Genomic DNA, 22,670 nt, shown 5'->3' on the forward strand with positions numbered 1-22,670 from the left:
CATTCCCAGTAGCTCTTAAACCACCCCCAGAAAGAGCTTCCTGCATCACCTAGAAGACATCAGAGATACTGGTTTCCTGAGCGTGACCGAGGACAGGTGCTGAGAGGAGGCGGCAGGTGCTCATGGAGCTGCGATCCCTTTGGCCAGCCCACGTAAGTCACTAAAGCAGACCATTGTCATGAAGCAGAAGTGCCTCCTCAAGGGAGATGAGAATAGGACCACCAGGTTGCCCACCTAAGACATTCATCCCGTCCTTGAACTCCAGGCCCTTCCTGATGACCATCTTCGTTTCCTCAGGCGCCTCAGTCACAGTCTCGTTCAGCAGGGAGACGACGGCGCTGGTTGCGTTGGCCTCCTTGTCCGACTGAGGTGCCACCAGGACTTTCTTTGTCACTGTTTGTATCTGATTAAAGTAAAAATGAGAAAATCATAAAGATGAGGTGTGTTCTAAAAGGTCAACAAAGGCCTGACTACTTATCTATTTTGAAATTCTATAATATATTAAAAATAATGAAGAAATACCAAAACAGGGTTTTGAAAATTGAAGGATATTATATATATTTATGCATAACAAAGTGATTTTTTTTAACATAATACAATGTCATACAACTGTCCGAATCACAAGATAATAACAGGGTTTTAAAAACTCACTTACAGTGCATTTAAGCAGCACGAACCAGCAAGAAGACATGAGCTTAAAGGTGGCTGCCCCAGTTGCCATTGAGTTGATGCCATGTGCTTCCGAGTAGAACTGCACTCAGGATTTTCAATGGCTGATTTTTTGGAAGTAGATCGCCAAGGCTTTCTTTCAAGGTGCCTTTCTGTAGACTTGAACCTCCAACTTTTTAGTTATCAGCCAAGCACATTGACCGTTTGCACCATCCAGGGAGTTGGGGGATGGATATCTTTTTCTTTTATTCCAGTGATTGTAGCTCTGTAGTCTAAACTGTATGGTCTTCACAATTGTGAGACCCAGTTAGATGGTCCCCCTGGTCCCTTGTGACAGACCTTAGATCTCATCAAGAATGAGAAAGAAAGAGCCTTGGCAGTGGGGTCAGGGCACCAACTCATAATCCATCTATTTTGCTCCTCCCTGCCTGGTTGCTGTTCCTAGCTCTGCTGGGAATCTCTACCTGGGCACCAAGTGTGCCTATTGGTAGCTGCCATGGCAGGTGTAGGTGCTCAAGTTTCAGATCCAAATGTAAGGTAGGACGACACCTGCTTCTTCTGGGCAGTGATGTCAAGCCTTTCTCTATGTTCCCCAAAGAACATTGTGCAAATGGCCTCCCAAGGAATCTCTCAGCCTAATCCTTGACATTTGTGCAGCAGTTCTATTTTTAAAGGTGCCAGGCACCCTGTGAGCAGAGTGCTGTGAAAACTCACATCTGAGCCCAGGAAACACTACCTCCAAGGGCATGAAAATAGAGCCCAGGTAGAATCCTAAAATGTCAGCGCTGGCGCATAGTAGGCAACAGATGAGTAAACCCTGAATAGATGTGGAAGAGGATGCATGGAGAAATCAAATGACTTGTTGGGCATTATAGAGCTATTGGTATGGCCAGCACTTCAACTCAGGTGGCCTGGCCACCACTGAGTTCTTTATACCACCTGGCCCGTGTGTTAAACTATAAGGACACAATCCTACTGCAGCTGGGCCAATGGTGAGCAATGCTGAACTGATCAGCCATCTGAAACGGGAGAGGTGAGCACTCCCTGTTCTAGCCTAGCCACATGTACTTGTGCCCGGAGAGAGGAAGCCCAGAGCAGGCTATGCCAGGGGAGAGAAGGCCTCTCACTGGCCCTGAGTCTGGGCATGCATTGGCATGAAGAGAGAAGGCAGGAGTGATCATAAAGGAAGATTGGGCGAACAACAGAGTCCTGTTCCTAGGAAAGAAGGGGGACCAGGAGCCACCTGTAGACCCATTCTGACGATGCTATAGAAGTCAAGGCTTGGGTTAAAAAGAGCAATAGTCATGGACCTAAGTAATAGCTGCCAGGATCAGGTGGGAGACAAGAGCTACATGTTTTATATTTATTACCTGTTATATCAATAGCAGCTCTTCGAGGCTCACTGGGTGAAGTAAATAACCCAAGGTCACATAGCTAATTAGTTGTTGAACCAGGATTCAAAATGAGTTATGTTTGTCTACAAAATCCAACTTTCAAATAGCACAGGCCACTGGCTTAAGTTGAAGCCAAGGAGATAGGAAGCCTGAAACACAGGCCTAGTCCTCTGTCCAAGTTCTTTACTTGCAAAGTTGTTTGTGTTGCACATCCCCATCTGGATGCAAACTCCAGTCTACCTGAGTCCAACCAACCTCATTTCTCACCTTAAAACTTGCAAAAGCCTCCTAATGGGCTGTCTTACCTCTCTTCCTGTTTACCTACAGTTTATGGGTAGATATAGCTACCTACTCACCACCACCAGTTGCCAAGGAGTCAATTTGACTCATGCAGACCCTTTGTGTGTCAGAGTAGGACTGTGCTCCATAGGGTTTTCAATGGTTAATTTTGGGGAATGCATTGCCAGTCCTTTCTTCCAAGGCACCTCTGAGTGGACTCCAACCTCCAATCTTTCGATTAGCAGCCTAACACACTGTTTGTACCACCCAGGGACTCCTATAGTTACATCTATGCCCATAGCTGCTAAAAACTCTCTTAGAATAAGAATCCAAATTCTGACACTGGCCTACCAGGTCCTGCCTGAGCTGGGTTTGCTTTCCTCTGATGTAATCGCATCATTTCCATCTCATCACTTCTCTTCACTGGCCTCCTTTCTGTTCTCTAAGCACACCAGACACTTTCCAACTTCTGCAAGTGTTGTGTGTCTGTGTAGACTCTTCGCCCAGTTCTTCCCAGGCCTCGCTTACTCTGATCCCTTATGTCTCAGCTTAAATGACGCCCCAGTTAGCCCCTTAGTCCATCATCCTACCTCTAGCCCTCAGAATATTTACTGCTTATCTTAATTTGTAAATATTTTGTGTTTTAACCTGATTTTTGTTTGCATGTTTTGGCCTTACCCCCCACCCCCACCCCATGAATATAAGTAAGTGCCATGGGACAGGGACCTCATGGTCTCATTCCCTGTGGCATCCCTGTTGCACTGCTGAGAGCCTGGCACCCAGTAGGTGCTCACAAGTATTGGCTGAATGAACAGACACCGAATTCCCTGAAAGCAAAGAGCCCATGAGGTCATTATCCACGGGGCTTGAGTGAATACTGTCAGGCCACACTTTACAACCACTAAGCTAGTTACTCTTTTGGAAACTGCACCTTGGTTCAGAGTCAGCCCTAAACAGCAAGTATGAGTTTTCCCTGCTAGACACAAAATTAAACACATGGATCTGACTTGGACGAACTCTATCACTGTGAGTCAGCCAACAGCCACTCACCTTCCTATTGACATCTCTGTGTCTAACTTTGGCCAGGAAGCCCCCTCCATTCTAGGGAGGTTATTTTAAATCACTTTAAGCTGTACCTCTTATGCACAGAGGGCACCTCTCTCAAGTTCTCTCTGGTAATACAAGGTCATACTGTGTAAGAGTTTCCCTTCCTCAAAGCCTCTCCAAGGCCCCCTAAACCCATGGGATCACATCTGGTTTAAGATCCTTTTCCTCTGGGGTTCCTAAAGGCAGCCTTAAGGACTCTATTCTCCACCTTCACCCTGAGGTAAAGAATTCTATGTTATTTTTTCTCTGACTATCTTAACCCAAAGGGACTATGACCCTGGGCTCAGCTGGGGAGCTCAGTGCTCAGTCCTCATATAAGTTTTGCCAGTGGAGGGGTAGGGTCAAAGCGGGGGAAGTGCAGAGAATGGCTCAGTCCTCCATGCCACTGTAATAGGCAGTATCCACTGTCCATCACCCAGAGCAGTTACTGCAGGTGGGTGTAGCCAGCACCGCAAAAACTCACTGCCAAGACTGGAGCACCCTGCCTGTTTTCAGGTCTTGCCTTACTGACTGAGAGGAAGGGTATCTCCTTCCTGCATGCAGCATGGCTGTGACTGGGCGTGACCTTCCTTGTCCCTTGCATGCTCCTACCCACTGGTCTTCTAGCAGCTCAGCATCCAGCAGCTACAGTTCCAACACATTCCTTCCAAAGTGTTAAGAATAGACTTGGCATCTAATCATGTCTATCACCCAAAAGCAAACAAATTCATCTCCTAAGCAGGCTGGCTCAGGGGTAAGCAACCCCACATACATACACACCTGCCCAGACTGTTTCTTCACTCTCTGTCCAACTTCCTCTGCCTAGAATGGTTTCCTTTAATATAACTGGCATTTGGTATAAGTGGCATTTGAGACTGGAGAACATATCCCAACTCAGGGTAATTTAGACTCAGCAGTGGTTGGCAACTGCATTTTGGGGCAGCTGGGAACACAGACTTTTCATCTTATTTCCTAAGTCCATTCTTCCATGATTCTCTGAAAATGGCTGAAGGTGGTTCCTCGCCTTTGGTTCTGAGCTTGGCTTCCTACCTGGGCTAACAAGAAGTGAAGTGTATTCTAACCTAAGTTGGGGCTAGAGAGCGGGCTGGTTAGTGGGGCCTGACCAGCTAGCTCGGTAGTTCCAGACAGCAGAATCATCTGTTTTTTGAGTGTTTGTTTTAAATCACCAGCGTTTAAAAACTTACATGCCTGCATACAGTTGGTAAATGTATACATTGCTATAAATTTACATAGGGTTATTTTGCAACATCTAGCAAATTTGAAATGTAACACTCTTGGGCAGGAAATTTTCACTTCTAGGAGCTTATTGTTTATAAATACTATGAGATCATGAAAAAAGAAAGGGAGAAGGGTGAGTCTAAAACACCGTGAAATGAGAAGCAAGGTGCGACATGGCACGTAGAGTGCAGTACCATTTGGGCTGGATTTTTAAAAAGATTATACACAATACATATGCACGTATATACAGAGGAGTAAAGAAAATACATGGGAGAAAACAAAATTCTCAGCATGAGTAGCTCTAGGGACCCAGTGTGGGAACTTCTAATTTTTACTTTGTATGTTTCTATACTATTTAACCACCATCTGTCTGTTAATTTATCGTGCCATGGTGGCTTGTGTGTTGCTATGATGCTGGAAGCTATTCTACCCATATTTCAAATACCAGTAGGCTCATAGTAGACAGGTTTCAGCAGAGCTTCCAGACTAAGACAGATAGGAAGAAGGGCCTGGTGACCTACTTCTGAAAATTGGCCAAAGAAAACTCTATGTATCACACACAACAGAGTATGCCTGACTGAATAAACATGCCAACAATCCTGATAACAGCACAGGACTGGTAATGCTTCATTCTGTTATACATAGGGTTGCCATGAGTTGGAGCTGACTCAGCAACAGCTAACAACGTACTATTTCAACTTTTCACAATCTGCATGTATTACTTCCACAATTTAAGAAATGTCCAAGACCCAGACTCACCCCTAGAGATTCTGATTATGCAGATCATGTGTATTGTTCAAACATGCTGCAAGTGATTTTTACTAGACTGCTGAGATAGAGAACCCACTGGCTGTTGTAGAGGGTTGTGTGCGTGTGCGATTGAAAAGTGTCTTGGAGGATATAGAGACAGGAACAAAAAAGAAGAGAAGAGGAAAAGGTGAAAGGCAGAAGGGGGATCCCAGAGCAATAAGACAGTAAGTGAGCTAAAAAGAGAGGAAAAAGAAAGAGAAGATTTAAAAAAAAAAAAAAAAAACCAAGATACTCCAACCCCAAGATTTTGCTCCAGCTCACTCATATAACCCCTGGCTAGTCAGAGATAATTAAATATTAAGAAAATTGCTACCCAGAGCTGGCTCACTGAAACAATCTCTATGTTATTGTCTTGATAACTGAGAAGATTGGAGAGCCGAGAACAACAGAACTTTGAGTTACCTGTTGAAAACAGGCTTGGACAAGATTTTCAGGGAAGAGATTTCTAATTAGGTCTAGGAAGGCATCCAGGCTGGACACTTCATCATTCTTCTTCCCAGGCCCCAGTTGCTTCTTGAGTTTGGGATTCCCTGGGTGGATGGCCAAGACCAGGATGACTCCCAGCACAGCAGCGATGACGGTTGTGGACATGTAATACACCATGGCTCTTGTGCCTAAGCGGCCACTGGCTTTAGCATCCAGGCCCGACAACCCTGGATTGAAGAGAAATTCAGAAGGGTCCATTATATTATGATTCTGTTAATTACTCATACGTATAACCCTGCGCTCTACATTATGCAAATTCATTAGTGGCTAATTTATCTCCTACTGCTGAATATTTAGTCAATCCCACAGTTTACAACTCTAGTTTCCAAGGAAATTTTTGAGATGCTAGGAAACCGGGGCGAGCTGAAGACGATCATCTGGTTCCGAGTCTACAAACTGGCCCATGACAACTTTTTGTCAATCTGCAATAGCGAGTTAAAATAAAGTTGGGTGTATTTCATTTTAAATTCTGAGGTTATATCCTTTGCATTTTTTTGGTGTTAGGATAGCCTTTCTTTTATGAGGTGATGGTGCTAGTATGTGCTAGTTTTTTACCTCTTTATTATTATTTTTTAATGTTCTCACTTGGGAAAATAAAAAGTTGATGACCCTATGTCATGCCTCAAAATTTTTGAATATATTACTTGTAATTGAATCCAGAAGTCTGGGAACCTAGGGCAGCCTTTCCATTTCATTTCCAATCATGATGAAGACCTACGTTTTCAGACCTCTTGTAGGTATTGAAGAACACATGTGTAAAGCACCCCACAAACAGTGGGTGTTTCATCTATAACATAGGGGTGCAGAGGGGGTACTGTAATTATTAGAGGAAATTCCGGGCAAGTCATAAAAATTCCAGCCTCCATTGGGTTTTTTCCCAGTTGTTCCTTCAATTTTTTCACTTCCTGGTTTCAGTTCCTACTTTTCATAGAGAATGATATCGAATCCTTTACCGGGGATCAGTTCTTTCGGCTGTGGGGGAGGAATTCATTCATATTAACTTTCCTGAATTAAGTAGACCCATAAATTGCCCATTTATCCTTACAGTCTAAAATCTAAGTCTAGCCAAATGGAAGCTAGGTTTTCTTACCAGGTTGGCCAATGTACAATCTGTTAAACAGGCATGGGGAGGGTTTTCTCTGTTCGGAGAAGGAACGTTTAAGGTAAAAGCACAGCTTCACTCAATCTGGGGCTAAATGATAAGCCTCTGCTCAGCCCCTGAGTTCCTGTAGCTGGAGCTGCCTTGGTTTCAGTCACTGGGTCTACTGGTCTAACAGCTATGCGCTTGTAGAACAATCTTAGTATGTGAATTCCTTGCAGTTGCCAGCCTCACTTCATTTATGACGTAGTCGGTCACTTTTATGAGATCGGCTAGCTCGTTGGCACCCAGATATGGACCAAAATCCAGCTTCTCACCCTTAGACCTTAGAGCTTAGTGTCTAAACTACACCAGTTTATAACCTATTCAAGCAATATTATTTGGTGAGAAAGAAACTACCAGTATAAACTCATGGAAGGAAACACGCAACGCACACACAAATTCTTTCAAATAAAATAATTATTTTAGTCAAAAACAAGTGACCATGATGCTACACACTTAAGAATGATTTTCTACTAAAAAACTCAGAGCATTCATATCTCACATTTATTTTTAATGTCCACTTCCCTCCATATAGAATCAAATAATAGAAAGAAAATTTCCTTTTCTATTCTTGGAAAGCCTGGTGGCGTAGTGGTTAAGTGCTACAGCTGCTAACCAAAAGGTCAGCAATTCAAATCCGCCAGGTGCTCCTTGGAAATCCTATGGGGCAGTTCTACTCTGTCCTGTAGGGTCACTATGAGTCAGAATTGACTCTGTGGCAGTGGGTTTATTACTATCTTTATCACTTTCTGAACAAAATTTAACCTAGAAAATTGAGAAAGCTATGCATTAAAAATTAAAATCACTATAGAAATCATCACTTGTAACGTGTGACTGTGTTTCCTGTTCCTCTTTTGTTGCTAGAGAGACAGACAGACTGACCAGTAACAGATGGCAATCATTTATTTTAGAATTGATGACGCCCATTTTAGAGACAGGAAAACCAAGTCTCTGAAGTGAAATGACATTTCTGTCACCTTCATTCATTCAACCAAAAGCCAGAACAGCAGGATGCCCCCCTCTGGCCCACTGGCCATAGAAGTGGTCTTACCTGTGATTAAGCTGGAGATAATTAGAGGGAGAATGAGCATTTTTAGCATCCTCATGAGTATATCCCCTGGGAAGGCTATTAACATAACCACATCAGGGTGGATAGGAGACGCCAAACGAAGAAGCCCTCCACATACTGCCCCCAGGATGACACCTATAAGGGAGAAAAAAATACATAGGAATTTATTTTTGCCCTAGTCAAACAAATAGCTCTGGGAACCTATTTCAATGACATTGGCTTTTCACGCTGCTCCATTATCAGGTGATGGATAACATGTAACAAAAATACCATTACATAGGAAAGCTGACTTTGATGACTAGTGAGAGAACTTTCTGTTGTTCTAACTATCCTAGAAAGCAGCACTGGAAGAGTCAAGAAGAGCCTTCTCAAAGTTTTATGGGAATTATGAAGTGACCACTTGATTCAACTTCTCTGAAGACATTGTCCACTTCCAAAGTCACAAGGATCGTCAGTGGAAACGAGCCACAGCACCAGATATTGTTTTCTCCTTCCAGCCTAGGGCCAGCCACATGGCATGATATCTAATGTATTTCTTCCCTTTTCAACTGGATGCCAGAAAAAAGAAACATTGATTGACCAAGCTAGTGTGAGTTCTTTTTTCATCTATTTTCTTTGGCTTCCTGTAATTTCCCCTGTGTCTCTTCTTCAATAGAATTTGTTCTTAATTTCTATGTCTTTTTACATACCTTTAGACTTGCTGGTCTTATGGAAGATCAAGGAAGGTATCTAAAAATATGTAATTTTGGAGGAAACAATGGGCAGAGATGTTGGCAGAAGCCTTTCATTTGGCATACTCAAAGATTCCACAAAATAAACTTCAGATCTCTCTAAATGGGTGGGCAACATAAAGGATCCTTGCAGAAACCACAAATCAGGTCATAGCACCACTGGCTATAAGTGAGGAAGGGAGTTCCTGGGTTATATGGGTCACGGCGTTAACTCCAGGGATGCAGGAGTCATGCAGCCAAAGCCTGATCTTCTTTCCTTCTACAGGTAAAAACTTACTGTCCAAATTCTTCCAGACTATGATGAATGAAATCTGCTTATTTAGTGGGTAACCCTTGGAAAACCTGTGGTTTTCCCTTAATTAAGTGAACTGAGCTGTGGCAAGTTCCTGGTCCTGATCCTGGTTCACTGACATCCAAGACAATGGACTCCAAGAATAGGCCAAGGCAGAGAGGGGGTGGGGAGTAGGGGAGGGAGCTGATTTGTTCATTATTTCTATGTGAAGCCTAAGTGAGCTGAACAATAAGGGAGGAATCGAGACAGGAAATGATGTGGTTGTCATTACAAGAAACTGCAATTTGCTCCAAGTTCAATAAACACTGGTTGAAAACCTAAGACAAAGATTGTATCAACAGTCCACAAGAAAGAACAACCCTAGCCTGGATGAAGTCTGAAGGAGGGGAGTCAGACTTGCAAGGTGGGGCTGGAGCAGGTCAAGGTGTCAGGACAAGCCTCTTTCCACACTGACCTCATTAACTAATGTGTTAAATTAATCAAAGTTAATGAGGCGTTCAAAGAAGGTTAAATTTTGAGAGCCCTTTTTGGAGCTTCCTGCAAAGGTTGTCTTTATCTTGAATGCAGGTATTTCTGTAAATGTGGTCGGCTGACCACCTGCATTGGAATCACATAGACAGTTTGTGAAGACGCAGATTCCGGGGCCTCATTCTCAATGGCCCAAAGCATAGTCTCCCCCAGTATGGTTTGGGAATCCACATGCTATATGCATACTACAATTGGAGAACCACTAGAACTCAAAAGAAGAAAAATAAATGGCCAGGGCAGATGAGGTGGAAGATTATGTCATTGAGGCAGTGATGCCTGGGCACAAATGGGGGCTTAGGCACGTGGCTACCTTTGCAGTGAAAGGGCTACCTGCCCACAGATCCAAGAGAGGCCCAGAGAACAGGGGTGGGGTGAGGCAGCTCAGCACATACCAAACACTGTCAGCGTGAGCAGTAGATTCTTCCCCAGCTTGTCACACAATCGCAGGCCCAGGTGCCGGTGCGTGGGCTCCTCAGAGGTGAGGTGGCTGTCGTGCATTCGCACTTCAACCTGCTTGGGCATATTGTTGGCACTAAAACAGAAGCAAAGGCAGTGATTAGAGAGTGAAGGGCACCTCCGCTATCCAGTTTCAGGTAGGGGCTCAGGTAGGAGGAGGAGGAACAGGCCTCCTTGAGGCACAGCTGGGAGTCTGCCAATCATTAGCGGGGAAACAAAAAGACAGCGACTCGGGGTACCCTGAATTGCAGTTCATAAACAAGCGGGGCACAGGGGCACATTGGAAACCTCATGCCGGTGCTTTTACACTCCTGATCACCAGATCCTCACAGTAAATAAAAGGAAAACCACAGGGAGTGGTAGGGTTTTTCCAAGAGTTACCCACCACAGGAATTCTGGAAGGGAAGTATCCTGCTCAAGAGTAAGTAACTTGCTCAAGACTGTAAGGCTACATAAAATTGGAGATTCAAACCCAGATATATCTGGCTAAAAACCTGAACTCTTTCTACCACTCTAAGCTGTTTTTCATAACATCATAAAAAGGTGACTTTTGAATGATCTAATGTCAGGAGAGTCAGGGCCTGAGTTATGCCCCAATTAAAACACCTCTAGGTTCCAGCCTTCCTCATCCTGGACACAGAAAAGGCACAAATACTGATAATCCAAGTTTTGCAACTCTTTTGGAAGAAATGATTTATCTAGTTAAAAAAAAAATCTATTGTAGTTTTTAAAAGGTCACTTGTATTATCAAGACTCTGCTAAGCTGCCAAGAGTCAACAACCACTTAAAGTCAAAGAAGCATGACTTTAAGAAACATTTTGATTTGCCTTTATCCACGGACAGATGCAGCCCAGCCCTCCTCCACATGAACCCCCAGGGGAACCCAAGATATGCTAGGAGATGGCCCAAGGGAGCCCTTGCCAGGGTAATGGGTTCAATGCCACATTTTCCAGCTTTGATGTTTCACGGGCCAGTAAGATACCAAATGTAAGCCTGGGATGGATTGCTGTTAGCTGCCATTGAGTTGGCCCCCGAGTCATGGGGACACTAGGCATAGCAGAACAAAATGCTGCCTGGCCCTGTGTCAGCCCCATGATTGGTTACAGACCAGAACTTTCTGATCTATACAGTTTTCATCAGCTGATTTTCTGCAGTAGATCACCAGGGCTTTTTTCCTAGTCTGTCTTAGTCTGGAAGCTCTGCTAAAACCTGGTCAGCAACATAGCAAAACACAAACCACCGCTGGTAGAAAGGTGGTGATCGTGTGTGAGGCGCATTGGCTGGGAACTGAACCTGGGTCTCCCACATGGAGTGAGAATTCAACCACAAAACCACCACTGCTCCCTGGGATTGACTTAGGCAAAAGTTTTTTTTTTTTTTTTACTTTGACAATTTAGGACATTTTTGTTAGTTGCCTTTACAATCACCATCATATCGTTAAAAAAAAAAACAAAAAACTTTGAAACCTAAGAAGACAAGTACAATCTCTGAATAAATAACAGTTATTTCCAAGATAGGCAGGTTTTGCTCTTACCCATATCTTTTCACAACAGACTGGAGAAATCTTGGTTTGGAACCAACACCAATTGGCAGCTCAGTGGTTTGGAATCACCGGTTATAATGGAAATAGTATGGGTTTTAGAGTCAGGGAGACTTGCCTTCAAGTCCTGACTCCATGACTTGAGAGCTATATGGTGTGTAGAAAGAAGGCCCAATAACTACCTTGAGAAAATTAAACATGATAAAGAACACTGGGGGCTCAGCACAGTACCTGGCATAGGTAGTTCCCTCCTTCAGGGAACATGAAGAAGAAAAGCAGAATATATGCCAAATTTATGGCAAGGATAACATAACTCAGGAGACTTCCGCACTATATGTGCCACCATTAAACAAAACATCAAGAACTTAATTTCCAGTCTCAGAATTAAACCCTAGAACCCAAAAACAACTACTTACTTTTTCATAACAGGGTGCTTAGTAAACTTTCTACAAAAATGTTTTAAAATTAGGAATAATATTATATGATCTGGTAGAACGCCCAGGTGAAAATATTCATCAGAATATAAGCTTCTAATACAGGGCCACAAACAGGGCTGGAGAAAAATGTAGAATAAAATCCCAACTCTAAAAAAAGACCAGACTTACTGGCCTAACAGAGACTGGAGAAATCCTGAGAGTATGGCTCCTAGACATGTTTTTAGCTCAATAATGAAATCATTCCTGAGGGTCACCCTTCAGCCAATGATTAGACAGGCCCATAAAACAAAATGAGACTAAAGGGGCACACAAACCCAGGGACAAGGACTAGAAGGCAGGAGAGGACAGGAAAACTGGTAATAGGGAACTCAAGATCAAGACGTGGAGACTGTTGACATGTCATGGGGTTGGTAACCAATGTCACAAAACAATATGTGTACTAATTGTTTAATGAGAAGCTAGTTTGTTCTGTAAACCTTTATCTAAAGTATAATAATAAAAGAAAGAAAGAAATATAAGCTTCTTAGTCTCTCCTTAATGGCCTAATTTTTCACCGACCTAGTTAATGTTTGAGGCAGGCTCTGACTTCTTGACCTGTGTTTGTGCTGATAATCACTCATACCATCTACAAAAGAAAATAGGGCATAACTGCTCATAGCGTGTGGACAAGGGCCTTTCCCATCAGGGAGTAACAAATGCCACTTCCTCCAAGCAAAGCAGACAGAGAAGTTCTTTTGACGAGACAGCAGTGAAAATGATCAAAATGATCTTTTTAGCATGGGTAGACCAAATTTCTATGTTTGTGTTGAGATCTTTTTACAGTTTTAAAATATATCGCAAACCAGAAGAACTGGCTGGTGCCTGGCTATCAGTATTGAACATTCTGATCAATAAATGAATTATGACCAAAAGGGGAGAAAATATGAGATAAAATTTCAAATTATTACAGAATCCAGACTTACTGGATCTATTGAGACAGAAGGAACTCCTGAATCTATCGCTCTGAGAAAATCTTCAAACCAGGAACCAAAATTATCCCCTGAAGTCATCTTTAAACTAAACAACAGTAAAGAATGTTCAACATGAGCACTGTGTTCTTTTAAAGGATTATCTATATGAGATCAAATTGTCAACAGCAACTTTAAAGGACAGGTGAGAAGTTATGGGAGTAGTGAGTCTAAGCCAGTAGTTGTGAAACAATATGGAAAGATATAGCAAGAACAATGACACAACATGAAGAACATAACCAATGTTACTGAATTGTACAGACAGAAATTGGTGAATCGCTTATGTTTTGCCGTGCATATTTTCACCAAAATTATAATTAAAAAAGAAAGTCACACACTTGCAATGAAGCTCTAACCCAGGAAAGGGCCAATAAAGAATGGAGATGTGTGTTCTGAAATGGTGAACATATTCCTCCGGCCACCCCTTGGCAAAACTATTTAAACCCCTTGAGATTATAATTCCTTGCTTTCTGCTTTGTTTGAATCCCTCCTGCCACTGAAATTAGAACCAGACACACGGCTGGCATTCAAGTGAGACTAACAAGTACTTAAAACAAACATTCTGGTCAGATCGATATGATGTAATCAAAGACTCAGGCACTGAAACAGCCACGTCGAAGTAAAAACACACATATATTAGGTTAATGTACACACCCGACCCAGCAAAGTGGCTGGATGCTTGTTGCACATGGTTTTTAGCTGCCCAAAACCACTGCGTGTTTCATAGGCTGTGACAAGATGTCCTTGAAGCCCTAAGTGAAAACAGCCACATCAAAACTGTAGCATCAAAATGTCATGAATCCACAAGTATTTATTGAGAGAATTTCTGTGACTTGCCCTCTTGGAACTGAACAAATTTTCTAGGCTCATAAGAGTTCCTGACATTGGCACATAAAAAATAATTTGTAAAGTAAATCAGAGCCTTAGCTTGCAGCCAAGGACAAAAATGAGTCCCCTAAAAACTTTTTGTCAGGAGCCCTGGCTAGAGCTCCTCTGCTAACCAGAAGGTCAGCAGTTCAAATCCACCACCTGCTCCTTGGAAACCCTACAGGGTAGTTCTACTCTGTAGAACTTGCAACAGGTTTGGTTTTGTAATAACTTTTTGTAAAAAATTCTATACCAGGCTAAATAATCATTGTATCTCTGGCATACAATGAGAGCCTGAAACGGGAAATGTTATATAATGCAACATGATATAATATAGTAATGCTATTTATTGAGTGCTTGTCTGAGGCTGGGTTATCAAGAGGAGAAAACCAGTGAATCATATACATATAAATCAGAGCTTTTAAACCAGTTTAAAACGCTTCAGTCATGGCCAGTGGAAACAAGGACAGACTATGTGTTACAGGGCAACCAAAGCTCTTGCCCTTTCAATTTTGACTGTAGTAGGAAACAGCACTGCCCCACTCAAAGATAGCAGCTGACCATACTACTTTGAACGTGTGTCGCTCTCCACATTTCTGCCAATAATCCCATCTCTCACGTCAGGCTCCTGAAACTTTCATGGCCGTTCACTTGACCTAGAATTCTTCCACTTGCACAGATCAGGTAAATGTTTAGTAGATTCCCCATCTATTTCACTCCTAGGGATACCATGACTGAGTTAGCTAATGCCATAAATCCATACAAGTCAGATGATTCTAATTACTGCTTTGAATCTGCTGTCCATTAAGGTAACCACAACCACCTTGTCTTTGTCAATTAACTGCTATCACTTGGCACCTAACAACATGGGGTCCAATTAGCCTTGTTGCAATCATTGTTGCTGTTGTTAGGTGCTGTCCAGTCTTTTCCAACTCATAGGAACCCTATGTACAACAGAACAAAACACTATGCCATTCTCATAACCCTTTCTATGTTTGAGCACATTGTTACACCACTGTGTCAGTTCATCTCACTGAGGGTCTTCCTCTTTTTTGTTGACCCCCTACTTTACCAAGCATGCTATCTTTCTTCAGGACTGGTCCCTCCTGATAACACATCCAAAGTACATGAGATGAAGTCTGGCCATCTTGGCTTCTAAGGAGCATTCTGGCTGTACTTCTTCCAAGACAGATTTGTTCATTCTTCTGGCAGTCTGTGATATATTCAATATTCTTAGCCAGCATCAAAATTCAAATACATCAATTCTTCTGTCTTCCTTATTTATCGTCCAGACTTTGCATGCATACGAGGTGACTAAAAATATCATGGCTTGGATCAGGCGTACCTTAGACCTGATTTTGGTTATCTAATAGTGCTGCCATAACAGAAATACCACAAGTGGATGACTTTAACAAACAGAAGTTTATTCTCTCACAGTGTAGGAGGCTAGAAGTCCAAATTCAGGGTGCCAGCTTCAGGGGAAGGCTTTCTCTCTCTGTTGGATCTGGGGGAAGGCCCTTGTCATCAATCTTCCCCTGGTCTAGGAGGGTCTCAGTGAAGGGACCCCAGGTCCAAAGTATGCACTCCCCTCCTGGTTCTTCATTCTTGGTGGTAGGAGGTCCACCAGTCTCTCTGCTTGCTTCTCTCTTTTATATCTCAAAGGAGACTGATTGAAGATACAACCTAATCTTGTAGATGGAGCCCAGCCTCATTAACATAACTGCCTCTAATCCTGCCTCATTAACATCATAGAGGTAGGATTTACAGCACATAGGAAAATCACATTAGATGACAAAAAATGGTGGACAGTTACACAATACTGGGAATCATGGCCTAGCCAAGATGACGCACATTTTTGGGGGATACAATTCAATCCATAACATCTCACTCTTCAGCCCCCCAAAATACATGTCCTTGCTACATGTAAAACACATTCACCCCATCATAGCAAAAGTCTTAAATGAACTCTAAGTGCAAAATCCAAAAATTCCTCTTCATCTGTGAAATCTAGAACACAAGTTATCTGCTTCCAAAGTACAATGGTGGAACAGGTACAAGCTAGGCATTTTCATTACAAATTAGAGGGAAAGAAGGGATAACAGCCACCAAGAAAGTTCCCCCAGCAGAACATATTACATTAGCTTTCAAGGCTTGAAAATAATCCCCTGTTCTCTGAGACCATTTACACAATGGCTCTGCCCTCCAGACTCTGGGTGTTGGCCATACTCTCCAGATTCTGGGTGGAGCCCCCTGGGCCCTCAGCTTTAGCTCCATCTTCCAGGCCCACTGGAATGGCAACTCTGCACCCTCGGCTTTGGGCAGTCCCATTCTCCTAGTCCATCTGAGTAATGAGCTTACCCCTTCAGCCCCGGCAGTCCTCGTTCTTCTGCCCCTTGGGCATGGCAGCCCTGCCCCCTCAGCTTTGGGCAGCAGATCTGTCTCCATCCCACTGGCACTCATGAAAGGCAGCCCTAACTTCTGGAACCGAGTTGGTAAAGATCTGCCTCTTCGAAACCTAGAAGGTTATGGCCCCACCCCGTGAGAACCAGCAGGCCATGGTTCCACCCTTTGAGACCCCAGAGGTTGTGGCTCTACCCTTCAAGACTGAGGAGTGCTGCTTCCTGTGTTCTTTGTCTCTTCAGCTTCCTGGTTCCTTGGCCTCCTAACCCCTTGGTCCTCACTGCCCAAGTCTGCCCTGCTGGGGCAAGTGTTCCAAAACTCTTTAGCTCCACCAACAATTTCCTGGAGTCACCCCACTCAGCCAGGAAGCCTCCTGCGCAAAGGCACTCAACCCTCCGGCTTCATGGGTGGGCAAGCCTAGCTCCACCGTCAAGTGCCTGGAGGCATCCCACTCTACCAGGAAGCCTCCCACACAAAAGCACTCAGCTGTCTCACTCTGTGGGTCGGCTCCAGCACTGTCTTATGCTGGTCTCCTGGGTCTTCTGCTACGGTTTCTCTGCTGCTGCTCCTTGCTGTCTGCACTGTCTCCTGTGTAACAGCTCTCCTCATTTCTTTCTAAGTCCTCACCAGAATTGTCTTTGATGTCTATAATTCTAGCAATAGTCTCTTCAAGGCAGTCTAGGCTTTTACTATTAGGCATTTTAAAACTCTTGCATAATGGACCACATCTACCACGGCCTCTACCAGATTGAGTCCAGTACAACGAGATGGTGCCTGGCTACCACCACTGACTGCTCTGACAGGGATCACAATAGAGGGCCCTGGACAGAGCTGGAGAAAAATGTAGAACAAAATTCTAACTCAAAAAGAAAGACCAGATTTGCTGGCCTGACAGAGACTGGAGAAACCCTGAAAGTATGGCCCCTGGACATCCTTTCAGCTTAGTAATGAGGTCACTCCTGAGGTCCACCCTTCAGCCAAAGATTAAACAGGCCCATGGAACAAAACAAGACTAAACGGGTGTACCAGCCCTGGGGCAGGGACTGGAAGGCAGGAGGGAATAGGAAAGCTGTTAATAGGGAACCCAGGGTTGAGAAGGGAGAGTGTTGGCATGTTGTAGGGTTGTTAACCAACATCGTACAACAATGTGTGTACTAACTGTTTGATGAGAAATGAGTTTGTTCTGTAAACCTTCATCTAAAGTACAATAAAAAAAAAAGGGGGGGTGGGGGACTCTTCCAGCCTCTATCCATTCACAGTTTCAAAGCCACTTCTACATTTTATGTGTCTGTTGAAACGGCACCCCAGGAGTCAAAGGGGAGCCAAGATGGCAGAATAGTCAGACACTTCCGTCGAGCCCTCTTTACAAAAAAGACCCGAAAAAACAAGTGAAACGAATATATTTGTGACAAGCTGGGAACCCTGAGCATCAAAGTCAAGCTTAGACAACGAACTGAGGGGCAGGGGGAGGAAGAGGCCATTCAGAAGTGGAGAGGAGTTACCGGACCTGAATCACGGGGAGCCGTCAGGCACCATTCCCGGAGTGGCAGCGGGCTGGCACAAGCGTTCGGCCGCAGTTCCCTCAGGGAGAAGCAGTCAGCCACACAGCCTACTCACACCTCCGGAACCTGAGGAGAACGGCGCTCTCCACAAAAGCTAAGTACTTGGGTATATGTTACTGCGCCGCCCCCCCACCCCCAAGCCGGCTTCCGCTCAGGTTTCCGGGTAGCTGATATCAAGTGTGTGGTACAGGATATGTCCTACAGTCTTAGAGGGGCAGGAGTGATTGGCGTATATACCAGTATCTGATTGCAGTAGGGGGTCATGCTCTGAATAAGGCAGAGGGGCCTGAGATAGACCCTGGTGAGCACCTACAGCCATCCTCCTGGCCTTGGGGAAGGAAAAAATTTGCAACTGGGGGGAAAAGATAATTTGCTAGCTCCATTAACCAGGGGAGCTCAGGACAGAAGTGGCTCCTGTCCAGGCATAAACTGTCTGTGGACCTTGAGCAACTTTCCCTTCTGCATGGACCTGTGTGGGCCTATTTTGGGAGAATAGGCCCTTGTCGGCAAACTCCATTTCAGCTGTGCAGTGGAGAGGTGGGTGTTTGATGTTTGACATTGCTTTGCCTATTAAAAGAGGTCCTCACCTACCCACATCAGGGGCCTAAGGAATGGTAGCTCCACTCAGGTCACCCCGCCATCTGTGACAGGGATCCAAAAATAACTGGTACCTCCCAGTCCTTACAACCAAAAACTTTGGGTGCCCATGGTCCATCTGCAGAACCCACCCACCAGTACACTCTAGGGAACAGAGACGTGTTTTCCTCAGAGACACTTGGGCGTCGCTTCTCAGCTCCCTGCCTTGTTCAGAGCATGACCCCCTGCGGCGATCAGATACCGGTATATATGCCAATCACCCCTGCCCCTCTAAGACTGTAGGACAGAGCCTGTACCACACACTTGATATCAGCTACCTGGAAACATGAGCTGAATTCATACAAGAAAACCGAATGGACTCCTAGACTGATATACCTGATAACAGCTCTAGCCAGCTGGGGATAGGACACCAGAGCTCCAAAGGCGAAAATAATCAAGCTAGCTCACTCAAGCAACCCATAGCGGTATACCAAAACAAAACAAAGCAAGCAGCTATGACACAGTAAGCAAGCATAAACTAAATACAATAACTTATAGATGGCTTGGAGACAACAGTAAATATCAAGTCACATAAAGAAACAGACCACGATCACCTCAACAGGCTCTCAAAACAAAGAATCCAGGGATCTTCTAGATAAAAGCACATTCCTGGAATTACCAGATGCAGAATACAAAAGTTTAATATATAGAACCCTTCAAGACATCAGGAAGGAAACGAGGCAATATGCAGAACAAGCCAAGGAACACATAGATAAAGCAATTGAAGAAATTAGAAAGATTATTCAGGAACATAATGAAAAGTTTAAAAAGCTGGAAAAATCCATAGACAGACAGCAATCAGAAATTCAGAAGATTAACAATAAAATGACAGAATTAGACAACTCAATAGAAAGTCAGAGGAGCAGAATTGAGCAAGTAGAAGCTAGAATTTCTGAACTCAAAGATAAATCACTTGGCACTAATATATTTGAAGAAAAATCAGATAAAAGAATTTTAAAAAATGAAGAAACCTTAAGAATCATGTGGGACTCTATCAAGAGAAATAATCTACGAGTGATTGGAGTCCCAGAACAGGGAGGGATAACAGAAAATACAGAGAAAATTGTTCAGGATTTGTTGGCAGAAAACTTCCCTGATATTGTGAAAGATGAGAAGATATCTATCCAAGATGCTCATCGAACTCCACATAAGGTCAATCTTAAAAGAAAGTCACCAAGACATAATCAAGCTTGTCAAAAACAAGATAAAGAGACAATTATAAGAGCAGCGAGGGATAAACGAAAAGTCACCTACAAAGGAGAGCCAATAAGAATAAGCTCGGACTACTCGGCAGAAACCATGTCAGCAAGAAGGCAATGCAATGACATATTTAAAAAATTGAAGGAAAAAATTGCCTGCCAAGAATCATGTATCTATCAGAACTGTCTCTTAAATATGATGGTGAAATTAAGACATTTCCAGATAAACACAAGTTGAGGGAATTCGTAAAAACCAAACCAAAACTACAAGAAATACTAAAGGGAGTTCTTTGGTTAGAAAATCAATAATATCAGGTATCAACCCAAGACTAGAACACTGGGCAGAGCAACCAGAAGTCAACCCGGAAAGGAAAATCCAAAAAAACAAAGTGGGCTTTTATATATATATAAAAGCCCAAAACAGGGTAACAGCAATATTATTATATAAAACAAGACAACATTAAAATAATAAAGAGGGAATAAGGAATGTAATCATACACTTTCCATATGGAGAGGAAGACAACGGCGAAACAAAGAAATAAAAGTTAGTTTTAAATTTAGAAAAATAGGACTAAATAATAAGGTAATCACAAAGGAGACAATCTATCCTACTCATCAAAATAAAATACAAGGGAAAAATACAGACTCAGCAGAAACAAAATCAACAACAACAAATATGAGGAAAGGACAATATATAAAGAAAATCTACTCAGCACATAAAATCAAGTGGGAAAAAGAAACTGTCAACACACAAAAAAATACATCAAAATGATAGCACTACATTCATACCTATCCATAGTTACCCTGAATGTAAATGGACTAAATGCACCAATAAATAGACAGAAAGTGGCAGAATGGATTAAAAAACAAGATCGGTCTATATGCTGCCTACAAGAGACACACCTTAGACTTAGAGACACAAAAAAACTAAAACTCAAAGGATGGAAAAAAATATGTCAAGCAAACAACAATCAAAAAAGAGCAGGAGTGGCAATATTAATTTCTGACAAAATAGACTTTAAAGTTAAATTCATCATAAAGGATAAGGAAGGACACTATATAATGATTAAAGTGACAATAAATACACCCAGGAGATATAACCATATTAAATATTTATGCACCCAATGACAGGGCTGCAAGATACATAAAACAAACTCTATCAGCATTGAAAAGTGAGATAGACAGCTCCACAATAATAGGACACTTCAACACATGACTTTCGGTGAAGGACAGGACATCCAGAAAGAAGCTCAATAAAGACATGGAAGATCTAAATGCCACAATCAACCAACTTGACCTCATAGACATATACAGAACACTCCACCCAACAGCAACCAACTATACTTTCTTTTCTAGTGCACGTGGAACATTCTCTAGAGTAGACCACATATTAGGTCATAAAGCAAGCCTTAGCAAAATCCAAAACATTGAAATATTACAAAGCATCTTCTCTGACCATAAGGCCATAAAAGTGGAAATCAATAACAGGAAAAGCAGGGGAAAGAAATCCAGCACTTGGAAACTGAACAATACCCTGCTCGAAAAAGACTGGATTATAGAAGACATTAAGGATGGAATAAAGAAATTCATAGAATCCAATGAGAATGAAAACGCTTCCTATCAGAACCTTTGGGACACAGCAAAAGCAGTGCTCAGAGGCCAATTTATATCAATAAATGCACACATCCAAAAAGAAAAAAGGGCCAAAATCAAAGAATTATCCCTACAACTTGAACAAATAGAAAGAGAGCAACAAAAGAAACCCACATGTACCAGAAGAAAACAAATAATAAAAATTAGAGCTGATCTAAATGAAATAGAAAACATAAAAAACAATTGAAAGAATTAACAAACCAAAAGCTGATTTTTTGGAAAAATCAACAAAATTGATAAACCACTGGCCAAACTGACAAAAGAAAAACAAGAGAGGAAGCAAATAACCCAAATAAGAAATGAGATGGGCAATATTACAACAGACCCAACTGAAATTAAAAGAATCATATCAGATTATTATGAAACACTACACTCAAATTCGAAAACCTAGAAGAAATGGATGAATTCCTAGAAACACACTACCTACCTAAACTAACACAAACAGAGATAGAACAACTAAATAGACCCATAACAAAAGCAGAGATTGAAAAGGTAATCAAAAAACTCCCAACAAAAAAAGCCCTGGTCCAGATGGCTTCACTGCAGAGTTCTACCAAACTTTCAGAGAAGAGTTAACACCACTACTACTAAAGGTATTTCAGAGCATAGAAAAGGATGGAATACTACCAAACTCATTCTATGAAGCCACCATATTCCTGATACCAAAACCAGGTAAAGATACCACAAGAAAAGAAAATTATAGACCTATATCCCTCATGAATGTATATGCAAAAATCCTCAACAAAATTCTAGCCAATAGAATTCAACAACATATCAAAAAAATAATTCACCATGACCAAGTGGGATTCATACCAGGTATGCAGGGATGGTTCAACATTAGAAAAACAATTAATGTAATCCACCACATAAACAAAACAAAAGACAAGAATCACATGATTTTATCAATTGATGCAGAAAATGCATTTGACAAAGTTCAACACTCATTCATGATAAAAACTCTCAGAAAAATTGGAATAGAAGGAAAATTCCTCAACATAATAAAGGGCATTTATACTAAGCCAACAGCCAACATCACCCTAAATGGAGAGAGCCTGAAAACATTCCCATTGAGATCAGGAACCAGACAAGGATGCCCTTTATCACCACTCTTATTCAACATTGTGCTGGAAGTCCTAGCCAGAGCAATTATGCTAGATAAAGAAATAAAGGGCATCCAGATTGGCAAGGA

The 22,670-nt window shown here is 42.5% G+C and overlaps 1 protein-coding gene across 6 annotated transcripts in view; it reads right to left on the reverse strand.

Annotated features, from left to right (window-relative positions):
• SLC1A2 (solute carrier family 1 member 2) overlaps positions 1-22,670 on the reverse strand; it is a 405,614-nt gene that overhangs the window by 63,432 nt on the left and 319,512 nt on the right. For all 6 annotated transcript variants that reach the window (XM_049889387.1, XM_049889386.1, XM_049889391.1 and 3 more), the window contains 4 exons: positions 10,117-10,256; positions 8,156-8,308; positions 5,880-6,130; positions 235-403 (listed from right to left, as the gene is read on the reverse strand). In XM_049889387.1, coding sequence (XP_049745344.1) covers positions 235-403; positions 5,880-6,130; positions 8,156-8,308; positions 10,117-10,256 — 713 coding nt within the window. The remainder of the gene's footprint in view (positions 1-234; positions 404-5,879; positions 6,131-8,155; positions 8,309-10,116; positions 10,257-22,670) is intronic.

This window comes from Elephas maximus, chromosome 7, assembly GCF_024166365.1.
Source record: "Elephas maximus indicus isolate mEleMax1 chromosome 7, mEleMax1 primary haplotype, whole genome shotgun sequence".
Taxonomy (NCBI): domain Eukaryota; kingdom Metazoa; phylum Chordata; class Mammalia; order Proboscidea; family Elephantidae; genus Elephas; species Elephas maximus.